Below are 23,834 nucleotides of genomic sequence, written 5' to 3'. Positions count from 1 at the left end.
TCTATAAACGTAGGACACAACCTTACTGCAAACACACTGCAATAACATAGCATCTAATATATAAGTGTGTGTATTGCTAAAAAAACATCCAACCTATATAAGGCAAAGCAAGAAAGCCAAACCTAGACTTTGGTAACCTAAGATTTGTTTTAACTTCCCCCTCTTGGACCTCTTTCTGACTCCAGATCACACGGGGGACTAAAGATACCTATTTCACATAACAGGTTCTGTATAGTTTCTCTAACCTCCATTGTCACCCAATTACAAGAGGGTGGCATTAGGAGCTGTAATTGAAAACTAATTCCCATAACTACTGCTTTCTGTCTTCCTGGATCTAGGTATACTCTGGGCCATTTATGTTCCCAGATAATGCCTATTAAAAAACTGTCTAAGTTTCTCCAGAGACTGAGTGTATGTGATCTGCCTTATAAGCTAAATGTAAGGTAAAGAGAAGTTAGAATAAAGACAGAGATAGGTTTAAATAGATAGATACATTTTATTTCTTACCCAAAGACAAGTCTTCAAATTGGTACAAATACAGACATCAGACTTTAATCAGGTACATTCAGCAGATAGATTCTGGGTACAACCGGACAGAGCTTCGCCGTCTGAGATAAGCGTTGGGGCGGATACCAAAGCTATGGCAAATTGTCCCCTCTTTTATACACAAACTCTCCATAGAAGTCTATGGTGAGATACCTAGCTCTCAATTTCTGAGATGATACTTTCCCATGCAGTCTTATCAGCATGTTTTGGGAAGCTTTGAGATAACAGTTCCACATCTGTCTGTGTCGCAATACTTTTCACACCATCTTAAGAACCCTGTATAACCTCTGTAGCCTTCTATACAAAACTAATAGACTCCATTTTGTTCATCTGATTTAAAGTGACAGTTGTACCAGTTTGTGTCAGGACTCATTGTTCAGACCTGCTTTTTACAGATTCTGAAATATTAAATCATGTACTTGTTATTTGGCCTAGTCAGTACTTCTTCAGTTATTTTAGGCTTCATAGCCTTGGCCCTCACTATTCCAGTGGTAGATCCAAAGCTAGGCCATATATTAACATTCCCCTCTTCACCCTATCCCATAGGGTGACACCAGGGTTAACATACCGTGGTACCATCCATTCCAGAAGGTATTCTATGAGGCCATAAAATTATTTGAGTCTTAAGCTCAACTGGTACAATTTGGATTGCTAGTAGGTGGTATATTTCTGGGCATATGGAATTCCCTTTATATTACCCAACCCCTTGGGCCTTAATCTTGATATTACCCCTCTTGAGGCGTAAATGGGACAAAACCATGAGTTCATCTACAAAATCTCACGAAGTATAGGTATACGGGTAATAGCAATTTCAGGTGGATCATACTAATACTTTCAGGTTTTTCTATGACTTCTATTGTATCTGTTGCATAGTACATGGGGAGATAATCTAATGTATGTATCTTAGTGGTCTTGAGAAGGAACAGTGATTTTGATTAAGCATTGTTATGGTGGCTCAACAAATATGTGGTTAGTATTCAGGTTGCAGGCTGTTTAAGGTTGTAGGTATTCAGAATCCTTAAACAGGTCGGGATTCCTGGACCTTACTATTACTCATCATTGGCATCCAATCATGAGCACTAATAAGTGGATAGCAAGTATGAGGTTGCCTTATACAGCAAAAATGGTAACAAAGGTTATGCATGGATCTTGACATATGCATAATGACCTGGAAGTATGGGAAGCAATTTATATATCCATTACCCCACTTGGAGCTTAGTCAAACCTACAGAAAGACATGCAACGTAAGTAAGCCTACACCAGAGTTAAACAATTGCATAGCTGGTTGATACTAACAGAGTTTACATCTACATTATGATATCTTAGCCAGTATTAGGGTTTGATATTACCCTTGTATCTGAGCAAGATCAACTTCAATTTTAAATTACCTAAACAGAAATAATAGGGAAACTCTTAGAAAAACAATTAGAACAATAAAGAACAATAAAGAAAATAATAGGAAAATAAAATAAAACCTTTTCAATATCTAGACAGGATTACTGCTAAACTGAAAATAAAACAAAATATGAATCTATAATGTCCATAAACAGCAACAGTAATTCTCAAATTAAGTATCAGTTCTAAATTCTCTTTCATCGATCATGGTTGAGGCGGTGGAAGCGCTGAAGAATCTGGACGGAGATCTGGAAGATTTAACAGGGCTGGGTTTTCAGGCTGGCCTGCTGAAGGAAGTGACTGGTCTTGAGATGGTTAGGCTGGTTCTGCGTATATCTTTCACATGGACCCAAAACTTATGGTCCAGTAGTTTGCAAGGTGTAAAGATTATTGCCACAACCTTGGGGGATCTAACATCATTTGGATAGATCTTGAAGACGTACTTGTGGTGTATAAAGTGGGATCTTTCCATGTCTTTATTCTAGGCATACACCATCATAATCAGTCCATCAAGAGCCAGAGGCTGGCAAAGGAATAAGCAAAATAACTGTATGCCTGAATGATACATTGCTATATCTTAGTGGGCATAATCAGTGTGAATTGAATAGACATGAAAGACAATGTAAACATGGAGAAAACAGTGCTAATTAAGTGCAAAAGCAAAAGGGAAACCAGAAGGGTTCAATAATGAAAAGCCAATTTACATAAATAGCAATAGTATATATGAAATTATATCTACAAAAAAACAATTAGAATTTAGAGATGATGGTAAATGTTCAATTATTGATGTTTGGAGGGCAATGCGTTGCAATCTATCGCCAATAGATATGGAATCTTCACCTACGATGACTACCATTCACCAAGGGTTGAGCCCTCAGCTGCAGGAGGCCAGTAGGACTTACGAGTGAGATGATTCAGAAAGAGAGGTAGAGGCCAAAGCTTTTTGTAACTCTAATAAGTGGAGAGCCTGTCTCTTTCGCTCATGGACCACTTGATGCATCTGTTGAAACTCACGCTCAATAATGTCTCGTTTTTCACACCAGGTAATGTTGGGGTCTGTGCATCTGTCTTTTAATTTAGCGATTCTTTGCTGCAACATAGCCTTCAGATCAGATACATTATCGGGTAGTTCTTCTTTGCTAGCAGTCGTGTCCTCGGTGAGGAACGTCAGCGGAATTCGTGTATCCATCTGGAGAAAGGCAAAACTAAAACAGACCAGTAAATTTATTGAAGGAAGTCATAATGCTAGGAGGTGGGTTGTGGGTATAAATGGGGGCCAGGAAAGAGGCTTGGTAAGAAACAAAGCATCGAAAATGAAAAATTATAAAAAATCCCCCCCCCCAAAAAATAAAATATATAAAAATAAAAATAAAACAAAATATTATACATCTGAATTGCAGCAAGGCGTATTCAGACGGCAATGCAAGAAAAAGGTTCCTCGAAAAAGACAAATGGAAGAAAAACATTAAAAAGTGCAGCCACTTGATTGACCTTCACATAGAGTTTAAGTACCCCTTTTCAATCAGTCAAAGAAGTAGGGAGAAGCATATCGCTTTAAGACAAAGCTACCACGTGGTAAGAGTTAGTTGAAGCAAGGTGTTAGTTAAATACACAAAGCATAAATTCCAGGACCGCTGCACACGAATAATGTACACCAGTTCTTCTCACAATCACTCACAGTGAAAGACAGAGAGATAAAAAGAGTAATAGTTGCCATATTGTGATAACCTGTTTTGAATAGAAAGGAATCAGAAAGTGGAGTGTATAATTTTCTCAATTTATGTCTGAAAGCTTTACCAATTCTCAGTCCAAGAATATTACAAAATCTATGATCAGCGCAAAATGCTCCCCCAAATGGCCAGTTCAAGGGAATATTTCTTGCATTTATTCCATATAACGGATAATGGTTATTAAATATTTCTTTTTTCTTAGACAAGGAAATAATGAAAAGCTTTCAGATGTCACACATATCATAGAGAAATTTCAAAAATGAAGGCTTTATATTCATGAAAAAACTAAAGAAGTGAATGTCACATTAATTTAAACAGCATAACAGTTAAAGCAGAAAACATTTTAAAAATGTGCAATACACAGCTTTTATTTAAAAGGGATCCCGTATAAAGTAAAATGGCATAAATAAGTCAGTTAAGGTTTATATAAAAAAACATAAAATGAACATCCTCTGGGGATCGCTCATCCCTGCAGTTGATAAGAACTCCCCTGGGAAGGTATGCTTAGAAACAAATAAATAACTTGCTGACTTAGTTAGGTCATTTGTGTGGTACCATAAATATACACTTGCAATTAAACCTAGAAAAAATAAAATAAAGACATGTCACCTGTAATAGAAACAGAAACATCATACCAATACATATACAGAGAAATGGTTTCTGGATACTAAATGAGGAGCTGAGTAGTATGAGTAACTGAGAGCAACAAAATCAAATCGGGTTTGGCGATTTTGATTTCTGGGCCAGCGTTGAACGGGTAGTAAACACTGTGATGCAGAATGGTCTTCTCTTCTGTGTTTTCTAGGTATGCTTAGTCGTGGTCGTGGACAGACGGCTGCGTAATAGCCGCATTGCCCGAACTTGAGCTCGGGGCAGATGCCGTCGTGGTTGAGAACACTGAACGGCATAATGGCCATATTGCTGGCAGCGATAACACTGGATATTGGCATAGCAATCAGGACTAGGGCCAGAATAGTAGTCTCTAGGTTGTCTATTAGCGATGGGTGGGCCTTTTTCAGGTTGAGACTGGCAGCCACGATTATTAGGGTAATCATTCCTACAGTCTTGGCGAGGTGGGTTGTCTAACGAGGGGAGGTCACTCGGTCGCTTGCGGTCTTTCTGTGGCTGTCGTATCTGTAACCGCGAGACATCTAGCGATGGGGAGTCTGAAGGAGGTTGACGGTTTTGACTATGAGCAAAGTGCCAGCATGGACATTCCAGGGTGCAATGTCCCAATTGGAAACAAAGGTTGCACTGTACTTCAGCTCGGTGGCGACAGTCCCGGCACTGATTGTTAACACTAGGAGCATTGAATTTATGAGGAATGGGTGAATCGCCTCTTGCAGGGGGCCGTCTACTAGGTCGTGGATTAAGATTGACCTCACTAGGTATCAATAACGATGTCAGATCGACAGTGTCTGGGATCACGTAATCAGTGATAGTCAATAGCCATCTACTGAGAATCTGATAGTGGAGATGACGGGTGGAATCGGGTGTGTATGTGTAAATAAAGTTTAATAACCTTTGCAGAGTTTTGGTCTTAAAGGTGCCCTTACGGGGCCACGAGAGTCCAGGCTGAAACTTATTCCAGGAATGCCATATTTGGCAAAACTTTATAAGATTTATGTGGTCTCCTGGGAAGTGATTTATCACTCTCTCAAGAGGCAGCATAATGAATTGGGTACCAGAACACCGATATCTGGGTTGTGTCAAATTGTATTAGCAAATCTAGTCTTATAAAACACTTATATCACTACAATCTGTTACTATTATCTCCACAAGAAATCCGAATATAAAATTGCCAATAGAAATCCAACTATGAATACAACTAAAAATCACCAACTCCGTAGATTATCACAACTAACGTGACAATGAACTACAGAACCCGGTACAAGGTCAGTGGTTCAAAAGGCAGCTTCAGGGATAGCAGGGAGACCTAGAAATGAAAATGTGCTAACAGTTTACAAAAACATGCACTGATTATCCTGATAGTAGAACATGCAAAGACATAACACAATCATACTCACGCATCTATTAATGTGCTCCAACAGAGGGACCTAAAATAAAAATTACCAATTAGCGGAAAGCTCAACGCTTTGACCGCAAGTGACATTAGGAGAAAGCAAGACAAAAGCTGCAAACAGAAATATGCATAGAGAGACAGTACGAAAGTAAATAAATACGTAGTGTCAGCTATTATATATTTATACTACTCTATCCCAAATTAATAAATACTACTCCCCAGAGTGTGCTTCTAAAGACAGCTACAACTTGCCTGCCAAAAACTACACTGGTAATTATTGGCCATGGGCTCCAACGCCATGATAGAGCCCCCAAAAAGGGACATTGCAAACACTCCCAAAATGAACCCAGAAAAAACCTGCGAATAAGGTCCTCTGAGTCGAGGAGCAGCGGTCCACAGGGTCCCGCTGATTAGCTACAACGTAATCACCCCAATGAACCTTAAGTGGCTACAACGCACGTAGTGAAATAAAAAAATTTTATAGGTTAGGCTCTCCCGCGTATACAACTAACCATTTCTAAACATTTTTAAATTACCCGAGTCAACCTGTACACAATCGCAACGAAAGTCGTTAGACGTCTCTTTATTAACCCCGCGGTCATCTATACAAGTAACTCATAGGTGGGCAATAATGCCGAAACCGCAGGCCACTCCGACAATGGAATGGAAATCTGCTCAAAATCTAATAAATGAGATACCGTCATCCATTGAAGGAGCACCCTCAATGGATGTAAGTCCCAGACATCGGTATCAAACCCAATGGTTATAGCGTGACACTGGTATATAAGAAAACAATAAAAGTATAGTATGTCCCAGGGAAAAGCCCCTGAAAATTACTATAGAAGTGATAGAAAAATAGAGAGAGAAAAACGAAATATTCCAAAGCAAAATAAAACAAATGTAAGCTCTTTGGGAAAGTCACAGTCATAAAAAGAGCCTTTAGTTGGAACACCTTAGTCAGGACAAAAAATGTGAAAAATTCCACGTTCATCATTCACTAGACAATATATTTTCCACTCAACAAACCAGGAGAAGGAAACTCAAAAGCATTAGAGCGGAACAGTAACAATAAGAAAGCCTGCAATACAAGGGCAAACAGTACAAATAAATTCATTCATACCTGTAGTAAAAGAAGAAAACTAATTAGGAAAGATAAGTGTACATAATATATGATAAAAACTGGGCCTACCTAATTTGTAATGTAAGGCAAAAATAAGCTGTAAGGGTAGGTTGGAAGCTGTATATGGAAACAAAATATAGACCTTAAACAAGACATGAAACTACTACATACTATAATAAGAGTAACAGAGGAGAACCATATATGTAACTGGAAAACCGATTTCAACAAAAGGCAAGAAAGGCATTATAACATGTGTAGTCCAGAGCTATACCCCTAGAATAAATGAAATAAAGGTAAATACATATTAAATGCTTTTGGGGCGGGTACCGGATAGGTTGGAAGTCGCATCTAAACAGGAAAATATAAGAGAAGCATATAATTCAAGAAATTGTGAAACAGGACACTAGAATCGTTGTGCAAACATGACAAGTTAATACCCATAAATATGACAAATTAATATCCATACACTCAGAAAAGGAACATAGTAAATAAAATAAACCCCAATGCGATGGCAGGAAGCTTTTGTGACTAAACAGGTAAAAGGGGAAAAGAACAAATTAAAACATGTGATTCTTACATTAAGAACTTCCAATGATACGGCATAAAACATACATACTAATCAGTGACTGAAATGATATGTCTAAATGATGACAAACAGAACAGCTGCAGCATTAGAAGGAAAGAGAAGGTTGGGTTATAAAGGACCAACAGGAAATAACTGAAGTGAAACAACGCTGTATTCTCATGGCACGCAGCCATCATCTTCTCAACCGGAAAGGTAAAACTTATTTTATATGCATATCTATTAAGGTAAAAGCAGAGAAATGCTTCTATATAGTACAGAATATTTATACTATCATATAAGTTATACAAAGGATTATCTAGCTCTTAATGTAACAATAAACCATTGTAATTTTATGTGACTTTCTGTGTTGGATCTTGGTTCATATCAAACTTATTATAAAGACTTACACAATTTAACTCTTTATAGAACCATATTATTTAAAAGCGATTGTCATTCTCAGGATGTGGAAATATACATCAGGAAATATTATAACCTAGCTCATTATTACAAATGTTTAAAATAAGCCAGTCCAGGCTGTATGCAGTCGGAGGACGAAACCACAATGCAAGCGAGGAAGTGTAGATAACGTTATAATATAGCAAACAGCACAAAAGCAATCATGCAAGACAAACAAAGCTGAAAAAGTCTGAGAAATACTTAGACAGTGAGAGGTTAAAAAGAATACCTGTGTAATTGACTGTTTAACTTGTACCACTTCAGCATAGAACAGGGAAAAAAACGAACGGAACAGGGAGGGAAAAAAAAAGTCACTTTCTTAGCTTTTAAAAGTGAACTGTAGAGCCTCTGCCAAAGCAGTGCTGGACTGATAAGGCAGCTAAAATGGGCAAGTTTCCCAGATTCTCATGTCCTTGAGATAGTGAACTACAGCGCTTGTTAGGGAAAACTCTTAAAAGTTACAGAAATATGTGAGGGAAAAAAGGGTTTAGAACTTCAGCTCTTCGGGCAAATTTAAATGGATTTATAAAGGCAGAGGGAATATATATATCAAATATGACAGCTACTAGTAATGTAGTAAGCTTTGTTCCGGAAAGAAAAATAAGACTCACAACACATGGGACTGAGAAGGAAAAAGATTAGTTTTATAGGGAATCTAAAAATGATTTCTAGTTAGCACCAGAAGCCAAGAAGGTGTATGTAAGGTGTTAAGTTACCCCAATTGGTATCGTGCGGGCCACACCCTTATAAATTTTACACGGACCACGAACAGTCGGTAGAGCATCAGAAAAGAGGGCAGAGAGGATTATTAGGGCATAAAAAGTGGGGGCAGAACAAAATGTTGTAGAGGAAGGAATTCAGATTGGACTTAAGGGAAAAAGAAATGGCTATGGGGGGTGGGGTGAGAGCACAGAACTGAGCAGCAGTGAAAAAGGGCAATTAGGTGAACTACGCAGTAAATAATAACGGGCAGGAAATGCGTTTCAAAGAAAAAACCAAGCCAGATTTAAACAGGTGGAAACCGGTGCCGTGCATGCCAGCAGCATACAGAGATAAGAACTGAGAAAAGCAGAGCCGGAGCAGTATAGTTCTCACAAAATAAACAAAAAAATTCCAAAGCAGACGGAGTGCGGAAACACACACAAAGATGCAAAAGGAAAAAAGAGCGGGCACGCCTACTGACAATAAAGGGAAAATAAAAGATACAAGACCAGGAAATGTGTGTAACAGCTGAAAAGATACATCTGTCACATAAGTATACCCATTACAGTTTCCCACAAGCATACGGAGAAACGGAAATCAGAGGTTATAATGCAGCGTAAGGAAAAATAGCCGAGAAAAATGTGGACAGGAAGGGGGGCTGTGGGCTGTTAGAGGGAAAGCATAGTTCAGAGAACTAAAAGAACTGAATAGGGTCTTATGGGAAGTGTAGTGCACAAAGATTTGGATACGGCAAAGTCATGGGAGGCAGAGAAGTTTAGAGATAAGGGGAAAACAGCAGTTGAACGGCGGTAAGCAGCTACAAAGCTGAGCCCCGTAATTAGTGTTTGCAGCTGAAAAGAGAAGAGAGTTGTAGGAAGTAGGAGGGACAGTCCCGAGGCAATAAAAAAATCTCGAGGATAACTGTTTCAGCACAAGATCGAAAGTATGTGTCACACACACAGAGTGAAGGCAATAGCAGATGTGAAAAGTTAGAAGAGTGGTTATAAGAACAGAGAAACCAGAAGGATTTTAGAAGGGAGCAATCTGAAAGCGTGCTGTTCTCCCAGAGTAAAGAAAATTCCCCCGATACAGGAACATCAAAGAAACTTTACAGAAAAGAGAAGAGCAGGATTAGACCCAGGGGATTAATAGGAAGAGGTAGGCAGAGGAAGTTAGGATGCAGGAGAGCAGGGAAAGGGATTGGGGGGGGCGACAGAAGAAGAAAGAACAGAATACATAGTAAGAACAGGGGGACAGGGATTTGAAAAGGAGGGATTAAGACAGAACACAAGATGGAATGGGAAACAGAAAATGCCCAATCTCTAAGGATTGTTAAGCGAGAATGCTAGCATAAAGACCAATCCAAAGATTTTGAACATTGAAATAAACTTACAGCAAACCCGAAATCGCAGTCGCCTGGATTCGGTGTTATGCACCATTCACACAACAAGCACAGTCTTGCGCACATCTTTCAAATCAAAGGGATGGACAGAATAGGAGAAAGAAAGAGGGTGAGAAAGAACAGAACAGAATATAGAAAAACAGAAATGAAAGTTTGAACTCCCCACGGGGTTAAAAATTAGGGAAAGAGATCAGCACAGAAAAGGGCAGGGAAGCAGGTGTGATAGTTCAGCGCAGGGCATGAAGACATTCAGGGAAGAAAGTACAAAGACAGAAGAATAGAAGAGTATTTAAAGTAGGGGTAAGAATGGACAGAATATTGGTGCCCAATACCCCTGAAGTGGGCAGTGTCCGTGATAGGGGAAAAATGAAGGAATAACAGCAGGGAGATAAGAGAAAAAGAGAAAAAGAGATGGACAGATGACATAGAACATTTGAACGCACAACGATATAAGTATCCCCTCTTGCGTTCAAAAAAAAAGAAGAGAAAGAAGGATAGAGTGAACGGTCAGCATACGGCTGGTCACCACTGTTTTAACTTCCCCCTCTTGGACCTCTTTCTGACTCCAGATCACACGGGGGACTAAAGATACCTATTTCACATAACAGGTTCTGTATAGTTTCTCTAACCTCCATTGTCACCCAATTACAAGAGGGTGGCATTAGGAGCTGTAATTGAAAACTAATTCCCATAACTACTGCTTTCTGTCTTCCTGGATCTAGGTATACTCTGGGCCATTTATGTTCCCAGATAATGCCTATTAAAAAAACTGTCTAAGTTTCTCCAGAGACTGAGTGTATGTGATCTGCCTTATAAGCTAAATGTAAGGTAAAGAGAAGTTAGAATAAAGACAGAGATAGGTTTAAATAGATAGATACATTTTATTTCTTACCCAAAGACAAGTCTTCAAATTGGTACAAATACAGACATCAGACTTTAATCAGGTACATTCAGCAGATAGATTCTGGGTACAACCGGACAGAGCTTCGCCGTCTGAGATAAGCGTTGGGGCGGATACCAAAGCTATGGCAAATTGTCCCCTCTTTTATACACAAACTCTCCATAGAAGTCTATGGTGAGATACCTAGCTCTCAATTTCTGAGATGATACTTTCCCATGCAGTCTTATCAGCATGTTTTGGGAAGCTTTGAGATAACAGTTCCACATCTGTCTGTGTCGCAATACTTTTCACACCATCTTAAGAACCCTGTATAACCTCTGTAGCCTTCTATACAAAACTAATAGACTCCATTTTGTTCATCTGATTTAAAGTGACAGTTGTACCAGTTTGTGTCAGGACTCATTGTTCAGACCTGCTTTTTACAGATTCTGAAATATTAAATCATGTACTTGTTATTTGGCCTAGTCAGTACTTCTTCAGTTATTTTAGGCTTCATAGCCTTGGCCCTCACTATTCCAGTGGTAGATCCAAAGCTAGGCCATATATTAACAGATTTAAGCAGAGAGAACTTACCTGGAGACAGACAGCACAGCAGGCATGCCATTCAGTCAAAAGAACATGGTTGTGCCATGTGGCGCTCTATATATGATGTCACCGTAACGCGCACACATGGCTCTGTGCACACAAAGCATAAATTTGCCAATATTCCCAACACAAAATCCACAATCTGACACTGAACTTCAAGAGGTGCTATAAATGTGTGCCTTTCTGGACACTCTTCACGATTCATATAATATTTTGAACACATTTTGTGCCACACATTTCTTCAAATGCTAATGTAACAGGTAAATTGTGTTTGTATAATGCGGTGACCTTACACAACATGGGAGGTGCAAATATACTTGATGCATCCTCCTGTGTGGTGTGAACTGTAGCCTTCACACTGCATGCCACTATGTCTGGACCAAACAAACGAACAGTGGATCCAAAAAACTCCTCTCTCAGATGGTGTTTCTTGAACAAGGTCTTTATTCAAATCAATAAAAAACGACCCGACACAAGTTGTGTTTTGGCCTAAGAGGCCTGCATCAGGGTATGGGTTTTTTTGATCCACTGTTCATTTGTTTGGCTTCTGTTTCTCTTGTGGAGAGGTCACCTTCTGTAGGTGTTGACTATGTCTGGACCAGCAGACAAAGGGAAGCAGCTGTCCAAATGAGCCACCAGCAGGGACCAGGAACGAATCTGGGCACTCCACTTCTCCGAGAATAATCTCATCCTCCGGATGATCCTGGCAAATTCTGAGGAGCTATTTGGAACCCTGAGTGTGTGCCTGTCCTCTTCTTCAAAGGACCTCATTTGGGGCACTATCACCAGGGCTATGAGCAATCTAGGAGCAGCTCAATGGACCACAGACCAAATAAAACACAGGTTCCGTGATTTAAAAATGAAAATTTAAAAAAAAGAGGGCCATCATCAGGGTCCATTCAATTGGGACAGGAGGAGTACTGCCCTGTGAGCTCACTCTAACAGCCCTAGAGGAGTTGCTGGTGCAAAGGCTAGGACCAGCCTACTTTGAAGGACTCCGTGAGGAGCTCGATTCAGCCTATGAAAGCACAGGTATGTGTTAGCATAGCCTTTGGTAATACTGTTAGTAATAGCCATGTTTTCCACTTCGTTTACAAGGAATCACACAACCAGTATCCCTGAGAACATGTGAACATGGTATCACATTTCCACAACACCAGCTGTCTCATATTTGGACACCAAAGAGTACACTGGAGTGGGAAAGGGAAATGCCTATCTTAAGCATTCTGTGCTCAGTGTTTCCCAAGCCCAGTCCTGGAGTAACCCTTGGCAGTCAGGTTTTCGTGATATCCAAAATGAATATGTATGAAAGAGATCTGTATATAATGGATACATTGTAAGCTAATTTCTTTAATGCATATTCACATGCATATTCAATGTGGATATCATGAAAAACTGATTGGCAAGAGGTACTCCAGGACTGGACTTGGGAAACACTCCTCTAAGAGGAGGCAGAGGCTCTCAACACCTAAATTACAGAGCTGAGGATGTTCACAGACAACAGTAGCTGCATTAATGAGAATGTAAAACCACCTTGTTAGAAGTGTGTGGGCACAGTGTGCCCCTGGGGTTATGATGCCATCTCCTTTACTTTAATCTTGTTTTAAACACCACAACATACAACTGTCACCCACCTGGAACTAACCCTGCAGCCACCTGGAGGGTCTGTCCCTAGCACAGCTCAGGTCCACCTGCACCTACTGCTTGTGTTCTCCTCCCACCAGGATTCGAAGTCAGTCCAGACAAGCAGAGGCAATAAACTAAAAGAGGTTTATTGTCATAAAAATATTGAACAATGAACTATAAAACAGATGGAACAAAAACAGCACATAATAACAGGTAACTGAATATGGATCAATAAAACTATCTAAACATTGTATCACTACCTGAATAGTGCCTGGGAAATACAGGAAATATAGCTGCTCACAGAGTCTCAGTAGAGAGGTCTTTCTCCCTCTACTTTCAAACTGAGACTAATTACCTCACAGTTAGGCGGGGAAAATTAAAACTGTCACTTCTGATACAGCTTAAAAAAAAAAAAAGACAATCACCATCTGCTAGCAAACCAGGAGAAACATATATAATCAGCAAAATAACCAGGAAAAATACATGTCATCAGCAAAACAATACAGTTCATAGACTCAGAAACCCATTGTTTTGTCACAACTCCCCCCTCAAATACCCGGACTGTGGCCTTTTCAGTCTGCTAGCCTTGTCTTGACAGTGCAGTGTCAGTGCAGTTCTGGCTGTTCCTTCCTGGAGCGTCAATCAGCATTTCCATGTTCACTGCCCTTCTGGTGCTGTATGGAGAGAAATGATTTCTGAATAAAGCTTTGTCCACACTCACTGCATGTAAAGCTTTCACTCTGGAATGAATTTTCTGATGTGCTGCAAGATATACCTTATGAAAGAAGCTTTTACCACACTCAGTATATGCTAATAATTTTATTCCTGTACGTTTCATCTTGTGAATAGTGAGGAGTATCTTCTGACAGAAGCTTTTACCACACTCAGCTCATGTGAATGGTTTCACTCCTGTGTGGATTCTCTGGTGCTTGGTTAGCTGTGATTTATGAATAAAGGTCTTTTTACATTCAATGCACATAAACGGTTTCATTCCTAAAGGGATTACATGCTGCGTTGACAATAATTTCCGCAACTGAAACTTTTCTTACACTCCATACTTGAAACTAGTCTCTCTCTTGGGTGAAATTTTGCATTTCTTGTGGAGCTTTCTTCCTGGTTGAAGCTACTAACCAGGACATGAAGATATTCTCTCTTCAGTGTTTTTCTGAGATTCTGTAATGTTTGCTTTATTGATATAGCTTTTCCCATATTCTATACATGTACATATTCCAGTTTCTTCATTATTATTTTTTTTCAGGTGCTGCATTAGCTCTTTCTTCATACTGAAATCTTTCTCATACTTAGAGAACATAAGATGTCTCTTTTATATATGTTTCCTTGTAGTTAATCCTTTTGATTGAAAGTTCTTCCACAGTCTGTCATTTAAATGGTCTCTCTTCAGTGTCAGATCCCTCTGGTAATGTCTCTGCTAGGAGGTCAGGTATGGGTTCACTATCCTGACACTCTTCTGGTGGGCTACACACAGCTAGTACCATGGCTGTGTGACTTGAATAGGTGTTTAACATATTTACATGAAAGGTACGCTGCTTTCTGTCTTGAGAGACCATAGATATAGCATAGTTTGTATCATTTAGGCGCCTTATGATCTTAAAAGGTCCCGCCCAGTTAGCCTGAAGTTTATTCTGATGTACTGGGACTAAAACAAGTACCTGCTGGACCTCATTAAATTCTCTATTTCAGGTTTACGATCATACCAGGTCTTTTGCTTAGTTTGGTCTGCCTGTAAGGTCTTCTAATTTCTGGCGCATATTGATTACATATTTAATTACAGGGGTGTCAGAGGTATCATCTTTCTCCACCCAATGTTTTCTTATTAGCTCAAGGAGCCCTCTCACCCTCTGGCCATAAAGCAGCTCAAATAGGGAGAACCCAGTGGACTCCTGAGGTACTTCTCTGTATACAAACAGTAGACAGGGTAAGTATTTTTCCCAGTCCTGGTCTCCTGTCTCCACAAGTCTTTAACATATGCTTTAATGTCCCATTAAATCTCTCCACCAACCCATTAGTTTCAGGGTGATATGGGGTAGTACGTACAGATTTTACTCCACAGTGTGCCCACAGATTTTGGATCAGCTCAGACATAAACTGTGTCTCTTGGTCTGAGATTATTTCTCATGGATATCCTACCCAGGAAAATATTTCTAGCAGGGCAGTGGCAATTTTCTCTGCTTCTATTGAGATTAGGGCTACTGCTTCAGGATATCTGGTAACAAAGTCCACCACTGTCGATATATACCTTTTCCCAGTCTGGCTAGGGACAGCTAAAGGCCCCACTATATCCACAGCTATCCTTTTAAATGGCTCACTGATAATGGGTAAAGGTTTCAGTGGGGCTCAGGGATGATCTTGGATCTTACCCACACTTTGGCATGCATCACAGGTTCGACAATAATTAGCTACAGCTCGAGATATTCCCGGCTAATACAAGTTCTGTGGCAAGTCACCCCATGATGTCTTGCTAGTGGAATGTCATGTGCAATCTGTGGGAGTTGTTCCCTGTATGCTTTGGGCACTATAAGCTGTTTGCCTGCTGTCCAGGGCTTGTTAGGATCCGTGGGATCAGTCTCTCTGTACAAGCCCCCTTTCTATAGAATACCATCTTTATAAATCTCAATGGTTGGTTGACCAGCCCTCTGCCTCAGGACTTCCACGTCAGAGTCAGAGCCAGAGCGCTGTGCTTCCTGAATAGCATGCCTCTGTCCTACATCAGTATCCATATCTGGAAGGGTCTCTGCTGGTGACTCTGACAAATCAGGGTCAAAAGTCTGATCAATAGGTGTGTCAGTTAAGTCAGGCTGTCCCATACTCATGGCCCTGGTAACTTCTGGAAATGGTGCTGCTGGAAGCACTGGCGCATTTCCTCCTCTCACTTGGTCAGCTGGTTCCACCTGGACTGGCTCAAGATCTGGAACTGGAGAGGTGATCTCTGCTGCTTCTGCTTGTTGGGCCACCCGGGACTGACTACAGGTCACAATAGCGGAAATGCTGACTCCGCTATCAAGGGTAATGCTCATTGGACCCATGTCAGTCCGATACAGCATTGGTACCGGCATGTTTTTCATTATTCCTACTTCTCTGTATCCAGGCTTGGCACCCCAATCCAGGAACACGCGAGCAATGGGTAAAGTCTCTCTGGATCCATTGGCTAACACCACCTTGGCAGTGCACCCTAAAGAATAGCATCTTCTGGCACTAGCTCTGGTTGTAATAAAGTCATGCTATTGCCAGTGTCCACAAGCCCAGCCGCCTGGGTCTGATTCACAGTTACTGGGGTGCTGTAGTGCTGTGGAAACCCATCTGCTTTCTTGTTGATAAATGAAGATTGGAGGGTGGCCAATGTGACGCCGATTTTTAAAAAGGGTTCTAGAGGTGATTCGGAAACTACAGACCACTAAGCTCGACGTCGGTGCCAGGCAAAACAGTGGAAACTACTATAAAGAATAAAATTACAGAACACGTAGACAAACATGGTTTAATGGGATAGAGTTGACATGGGTTCAGCCAAGGGAAGTCTTGCCTCTGCAATTTATTTAATTTCTTTGAAGGTGTGAATAAACATGTGGATAAAAGTGAGCCGGTTGAGATAGTGGATCTAGATTTTTAGAAAACTTTTGATAAAGTTCCTATGACAGACTCCTGAGGAAATTAAACAGTCATGGGATAGGAGGCAAGGTTCTCGTGTGGATTAGAAATTGGTTATTGGACAGAAAACAGAGGGTAGGGTTAAATGGTCATTTCTCTCAATGGAAGAGTGAATAGTGGAGTACTGCATGGATCTGTATTGGGACTGGTGCTATTTAACATATTTATAAATTATATGGAAATCGGAATGACGAGTGAGGTGATTAAATTTGCAAATGATACTAAACTAGACCTTAGAAAATTGGAAGACTGGGCATCCAAATGGCAGATGAAATTTAATGTGGACAAATACAAGGTGATACACATTGGAAAGAATAATCCAAATCATAGTTACCTGATGCTAGGGTCCACCTTGGGGGTCAGCACTCAAGAAAAAGATTTAGGTGTTGTTGTAGAGAATATGCTGAAATCTTCTGCTCAATGTGCAGTGGCTGCCAAAAATGCAAACAAGATGCTAGGAATTATTAGAAAAGGGATGGTGAATAAGACCAAAAATACTGTAATGCCTTTGTTTTGCTCCATGGTGTAACCGCATCTTCAGTAATGTGTTCAGTTCTGGTCGCCATATCTCAAAAAAGATATTGCAGAATTAGAAAAGGTTTAAAGAAGAGCGACCAAAATGATAAAGGGGGTGGAACTCCTCTTGTATGAGGAAAGGCTAAAGAGGTTATGGCTCTTCAGCTTGGAAAAAAGACCAATGAGGGGAGATATGATTGAGGTCTACAAAATCCTGAGTGGTGAAGAATGAGTAGAAGTAAATCTATTTTTTACTCGTTCCAAAATTACAAAGACTAGGGGACACTTGAGGACGTTACATGGAAATACTTTTAAAACAAACAGGAGGAAATATTTTTTCACTCAACATATAGTTAAGCTCTGGAACTCTTTGGCAGAGGATGTGTCATGGATTCAGGGATAGTGAGCCCTTGGACCGCAGCCGGAGCTGAGGCAGACAAGTCACCTGGGCTGGCATAAGGCAGGAGTCAGAACAAGACAGAACTAAAACAAAGCAAGGCAAAGGAAACAAGGTACAATAGATAAGACAAGGACCGGATTCAGACGAGGCAAGGAAAGCAAGGCAAGGGGGCTAGAACTGGAACCCAGACAGGACAAGGCAAGACTCAGAACTAGATTAAAACTGAAACTGGGACCCAGGTAATACATGGCAAGGCACGGAACTAGATTAAAACTGGGTCCAGAAAAGGGCAAGACAAGGCAAGGACTGGATCCAGACAGAACAAGATGAGACAAGGCAAGGCTAGGCACAACTGGACTAGACAGACAGGCAAGACAGAAGCAATAACATATAGACAAGGCAGTAGCCAGACTTGCCTTGGCAGGCACAGGAACCAGGAACAGACTTGTCTAGGCAGGAACAGGATTCAGGTATAGGCTTGGCAAGAACAGAATTCAGGAACAGACTTGGCTTAGCAGGTACAGGAATCTGGAACAGATTTGGCTTGACAACAGAAACAGGATTCAGGGACAGACTTGACTTGGCAATAGAAACAGAACTCAGTAACAGGCTTGACTTGGCAACAGGAACAGGGACAGACTTGGCCTTAGCAGAAAGCAGGAACAGAGCTTTGGCTTTAGCACAGCGTTTCCCAAACTATGCGCCACAGCACTCTGGTGCACCGCAGCGAACACTCTGGGGTGCCGTGGCAAATACCAACCTCCCTCCTGCCTGAACTGCTACTGCAGACAGCAGCGCAGCAGCGGCAGAAAAATGACAAAAAAGCAAGTGCAGGACTGCAGTAGCCTTCAAGCATGTGCTGTCAGTTCTGCCGGTCCTCTGCTCCTGGAACTGGAAGTTGACATCAGCAGGGACAGAGGACCAGCAGAGCTGACAGCAAATGTCTGAAGGCTGCTGCGGCCCCGCACGTGTTTTTTTTTTTTCACAGTCACTGCAGTCAGGGAGCAGACGGCGTTTGGGACTCGCAGGCGACTGCCAAGGGTTGGATGAAAACAGGAGATGGGATGAAGTCAAAAAGTTGAAGCCAATAGGTCAGTCTCTGTTTCCCTTACCATTCAAAAAAGAGCAAGCAAACCTATGAGCTGATGCATCCAAGTTGTCATTCTTTATTGTTGGTAGCATTTTTTATTTTTTATTTATTTATTTGCTACATTTGTACCCCACATTTTCCCACCTATTTGCAGGCTCAATGTCACGTATTTATAAACATGCTGGCTTGTGCAGCATACAGATGTACAAAGAAAAAGTCTAATAACGGAATAACTTTTCATAGGTAGAATAGTAATTTGTTATAAATCGTAATCAGTGCGTCATTTGAAGGGGCTGGTTATAGGGACACATGGGCAACTGTATGTTGCATTCTCACGAGTAAGGAGCTCTTCTGATGTGATTGTTAAACTGATTGAAGGGCCTGAACAAGGAAAACTTTTACCACATTGTAACCCAGTTTACACAAAAAATATTGTATATAAAGAAATCTTACACATAAACAACAATTATATTCAGAATACAACCATGGAAACATTAATGGCAGGAACTCATTACATTGCTAACGCCCGTTTCATTGCGTTAAGAAACGGGCCTTTTTTACTAGTAGTAAATAAATAAACGAACAAACGATAAACGAAATTCTGGGAGACTGTGTGCATCACATACACATCCATCAAACATATAAACGGCAAGTGACCGACTCACCTGCAAATGCGCAGTAGAGTCAGAACGCTAAGAGTGTAGTCCAAGCCCCGCCTCCACCAGCAGTACAGTCCAATAGGGAGGAGGGCTTGGTCATGGGCGTGGAAATCGGAGGAGGGAGCAGGGAGGGAAGGAGGGGGCGGAACTGAGGGAAACACGCTGGGGGGAGGGCAGGGGAGAGAGCAGGTCTGGTGTGGGCGGGGCATAGGAAAACAAAAAACTAGCCCGTTGTTACGGGCTTAACGGCTAGTACACATATATAGTAGAGGTGACTGCATACCTTGACAACCCTACCTTGGGAAAGGCCTTCCTGACTCCCACACAAGGCCCAGAATATGAATGAAATGCACCCATACCCTTCCCCCAAAGCCCCTCCAGGTGTTCAGATATCAAGCTAAACTTGTACAAAAAAACTGATGGACTCCTCATGCCACAGGGGACCCCAAATTTGCCTGAATTAGCAAGGTAGGTGCCCTGGGTCCCAGAATGTCTAACACCAGCCCTGTCCCAAAGAGGGATATAGGGAGAGAGAAGAGAGGAGAGGTAATGAGTCACAGACTTGTAGGTGTGTAAGAAAAGTTTGAATTGTATCCAGAAATGTGAACAAGCCACTGAAGTGACTTGAGAAGGAGAATTATGTTAATATAGGGAGACTAGTGGAAGATGAATTGCACAACTGAATTTTGAATAGATGGAAGTAGAGAGAGATGGTTGAGTAGGAGAGCTGTGAACAGCAGGTTGCAATAGTCTAGTGCTATTGATCCTGGACTGGGAATATTAGTGTTTCCTCCACAAACCTCTTTTATACACTTTTTCTCTCACTTCTAAGTTGGTTTGCCCATATTTTGGATTATTAAACTGAAAGCAGCGGGCTATATAACTGTATATTAATATCATTAGGTCTCTAGCCCCCCTGACCTCACAGCCCCCTATTTTTGACCCCTCTATGCTACCTGTTGGTACTCTTGCCACTTTTTAGCAGAACAAGGTGAATACACTTGTCCTCCTTAATTAGCTCTTCTCCCCTTTCTCATCCCCCCACTCAACTCCTTCATTCATCCCCCTCTCTCTCCCTCCAGAGAGCGCTGCCCAACTTCAGTCTTCCTGATGCTCTTTCAGTGCTATCGTCCTCTTCTCCCTCAAAACTCTACTCCAGGACATGAACCCCTTTGACTCTCCTCTTGATCCCTGGCACATTCACTTATTCAAGCATCTAGCACCTCATGTGTTCCCCTTATTTTTACCCATCCTCCAAATCTCTTTAACCAACAGCAGTGTTCCAAGTGCCTGGAAGCATGCTCTAGTCTTGAAACCCACCCTTGACTCCTCTGACTCTGCAAACTTCTGACCCATCTCAAAGCTTCCATTCATTGCCAAAATTGTTCACTACCAACTTTGTGACTTCTTGGACAAGACCTTTGTTTTACACCCCTTCCAGACCGGTTTTAGGAAGAATGATAGCCTGGAGTGTCTAAGACCGGCCCTGGGCACAAACTTGCTCCAGCTCCTCCATTTGACTTTAAGTCACACAGCACTTGCACCAGCGATGGCTCACCTGCACAAATGAACCGCCAGATCATCATTTTAATGGTTGAGTTCCATTCACAAATCAACAAGAGCACTTTGGTTTCTTTATAAGATAAGCTATCATCATTCATACCTTGCCTTTGAATGGCACTGGCAGTGGCACAAACTTGCTCCAGGCGCTCCACTTGACTTTATTTTTTAAGTCGCACTCGCACTGGCACCAGCGAATCGATGGCTCACCTCTGACCACGCTCCAGCTCCTTTTCCCTTCCAGCTCAATGACTCCCGCTCGCCCTCGCGGAAACAGGAAATACCTCATCAGGAGGCGGGACATCGAGCGGGAAGGTGGAAGGGAAAAGCTGGGATGAGCCGTCATGCCTGCAACTGTCTGTCGGGGCCGGGTCGTCACTGCAACTGTCGTCCTGGGACTGGGAGGCGCCAGGAGCTGACAGCGGGCTCAGCTGGGGGGGGGGGGGGGGGGGCACCGGTGGCGGGAGAGGAGCGATCATGATGAGGTCTGGAGCGAGCGGGATCATGATGATGTGGTCCGAGCGAGCGGGGGTCGGAGGGAGAGGCAGAGTTGAGGCACGCCGCGCAGGGCCCCCTTAAGCGCGGGGCCCTATGCGGCCGCCTCTGCCTAAGACCGGCCCTGCATAGTCAGTCTGTTATTTCTAATAATCTTTTTACTATTGTTTTCAATAGTGTTTGCTATTGTTTTGGATTAATTAAAACGGTGGTGGCAAGCTCTCCCTACTGGCTTCAGCCCATGTAATGTACTTGATAGGATCACCCAAGGAGGAGGCTGGATGAACAGCAGACGAAGTGAACGTATCCATTATATGAGCAGAACCCAGTAGGCGGAGCTTGACGCTGTTTTACTTCAACCAAAACAATAGCAAAAGGTATTGAAAACAATAGCCAAAGATTATTAGAAATAAGGGACTGCCTATGCCTGGTCAATCTGTTAAAAAGTCAAACGCTGTTCCAGTTGGATAGGCAGTGTCTTAAAAGGTGGAGGACAAAAGCCTTTTTTTTTTTTATTTATTTGACAGCATCCCATATCTATATATATTATCTTCTATCTATATATATATATAAAAGGCAAGACCATCTATATATCTATATATATAAAAGGCAAGACCAATCTTCTTCTATCTTCTATCTATATATATAAAAGGCAAGACCATCTATATCTATATATATAAAAGGCAAGACCAACGTTCTATGAAGCCTCCAGCCGGAAGTGTGAAGCGCCAGAGATATCCGGTTTCCCCATGAGTGAAGGAAAACAGCACAGCACGAAATCTCACACAGTGAAGGACTCAGAGGGGGGAGGGGAGAGAGATGCCCTCACTCTCTCTGTAACAAAAACACAAAACAGCAGGAAACTTAACACTGAAGGACTGGACTCGGAGGGGGGAGGGAGAGAGGGCAGGGACACACACTCCCACATGCACACTCTGAAGAAAACCTTGCTAGCCCCCGTTTCATTTGCATCAGAAACGGGGCTTTTTTACTAGTGTAGATATAAATATCATGAAGCAGTTTCGTCTAGGCCGATCTCCGGGGCTACCTCTGTACAGAACCGGAAGTGGAACTGCCAGTACCTGGAACTGGAAGCTGTTGGTGGTGGTGGTGGACTCCATCCGGCATGCGCGCGCCCGACAGCAGCTGATGTCTTGCACGCACGCACGCACGCACGCACGCAGTCGCGCTGGCTAATACTGGCTGTTCAGAGTGTGGCCCAGAGAGGTGCTCGATCCGGAGAGGGCGAAAGAAAGAGAATTGGCCGTTGCTATGGGAGTGACTGTAGAGACAATCAGCCCCGGAGACGGTAAAGTGGGAAAAAACCCCAGTAATGTGGAGAGTATCTTCCTGCTTCTGAGAGACTCCTATTGTCCCTTATCTGTTCTCTCTTTAGAGACACTCGTGACCGCTGATAGCTTCTTTCCCTCTCCTCAAAGGCCCTTAATGTCTCGTTTTTGTCCTCTCTCTCTCCTCAGAGTCCGTTAATGTCCCTTTTCTGCCCTCTCCTTAGAGGTACTCCGTGACCCCTGAGGGCCCTGACAGCCTGTTTCTCTCGCCTCGGAGACCCTTAATATCTTTATCTGTTCTCGCCTTAAGGCTTGGAGACACGGTGACCCCTGACAACCTGCTTCTCTCGCCTCAGAGACTCCTAATATCTTTATCTGTTCTCGCCTTAAGGCTTAGAGACACGATGATCACTGACAGCCTGTTCCCTCTCCTCAGAGACCCCTAATGTCCGTTATCTGCCCCAGATAACAACGCATTTGTTCCTGTAATTAAACTCTGGAATCCAGCTTAACAGGGTTTAAAAACAGTTTGGATAATTTCCTAAAAGAAAAGTCTTTAAGCCACTATTAAGGTAGACTTGGGAAAATACACTGCATATTTCAAGGAGCAGTAGCATGAAATCTGTTTTACTGTTCTGGGATCTTGTCAGGTATTTGTGATCTGGATTGGTCACTCTTGGAAACAGGTTGCGGGGCTTGATAAACCTTTTGTCTGTCCCAATATGGCTGTGCTTATGTTCTCTCCTTAGAGACGCTCCGTGACCCAAGACAGTCTTTTCCCTCTCCTCAGACACTGCAAATGTCCCTTATCAGTGATCTCTCCGAGGGTGGACAGCCTTCTTTCTTCTCAAAGACCCCTAGTGCAGGGCTGCCCAGAGACACAGCCAGGCCCAGGGCAAGACTAGACTGCTAGGCTGCCGCTGCCCCCGTCCCCCCACCTTTTTGTGTCTTAGTCACTGCTGTGCTGCTCTCTCGCTCTGTCCTCTCCTGCTCCTGTGTGCTGGAACCCGGATGATTGCATTAATGTAATTATCTGGGTCCTGGGCGGGAAGCAGGCAGGAAGAAGCGTGCTGGCACTGGGCCCCCCCCCTTGGAGACCAGGGCCCAGGGA

The 23,834-nt window shown here is 42.2% G+C and overlaps 1 protein-coding gene across 1 annotated transcript in view; it reads left to right on the top strand.

The window, feature by feature from the left end:
• The first annotated feature begins 22,578 nt into the window (after positions 1 to 22,578).
• The window catches only part of FKBP1A (FKBP prolyl isomerase 1A), a 42,467-nt gene continuing 41,211 nt past the window's right edge, over positions 22,579 to 23,834 (top strand). Inside the window, exon 1 of the mRNA XM_030212931.1 lies at positions 22,579 to 22,743. Coding sequence (XP_030068791.1) covers positions 22,707 to 22,743 — 37 coding nt within the window. The 5' untranslated portion in view covers positions 22,579 to 22,706. The remainder of the gene's footprint in view (positions 22,744 to 23,834) is intronic.

This window comes from Microcaecilia unicolor, chromosome 8 (assembly GCF_901765095.1).
Source record: "Microcaecilia unicolor chromosome 8, aMicUni1.1, whole genome shotgun sequence".
NCBI lineage: Eukaryota > Metazoa > Chordata > Amphibia > Gymnophiona > Siphonopidae > Microcaecilia > Microcaecilia unicolor.
The sequence above is the reverse complement of the archived record's forward strand: the minus strand, read 5'-3'. Positions and strand labels throughout refer to the sequence as shown.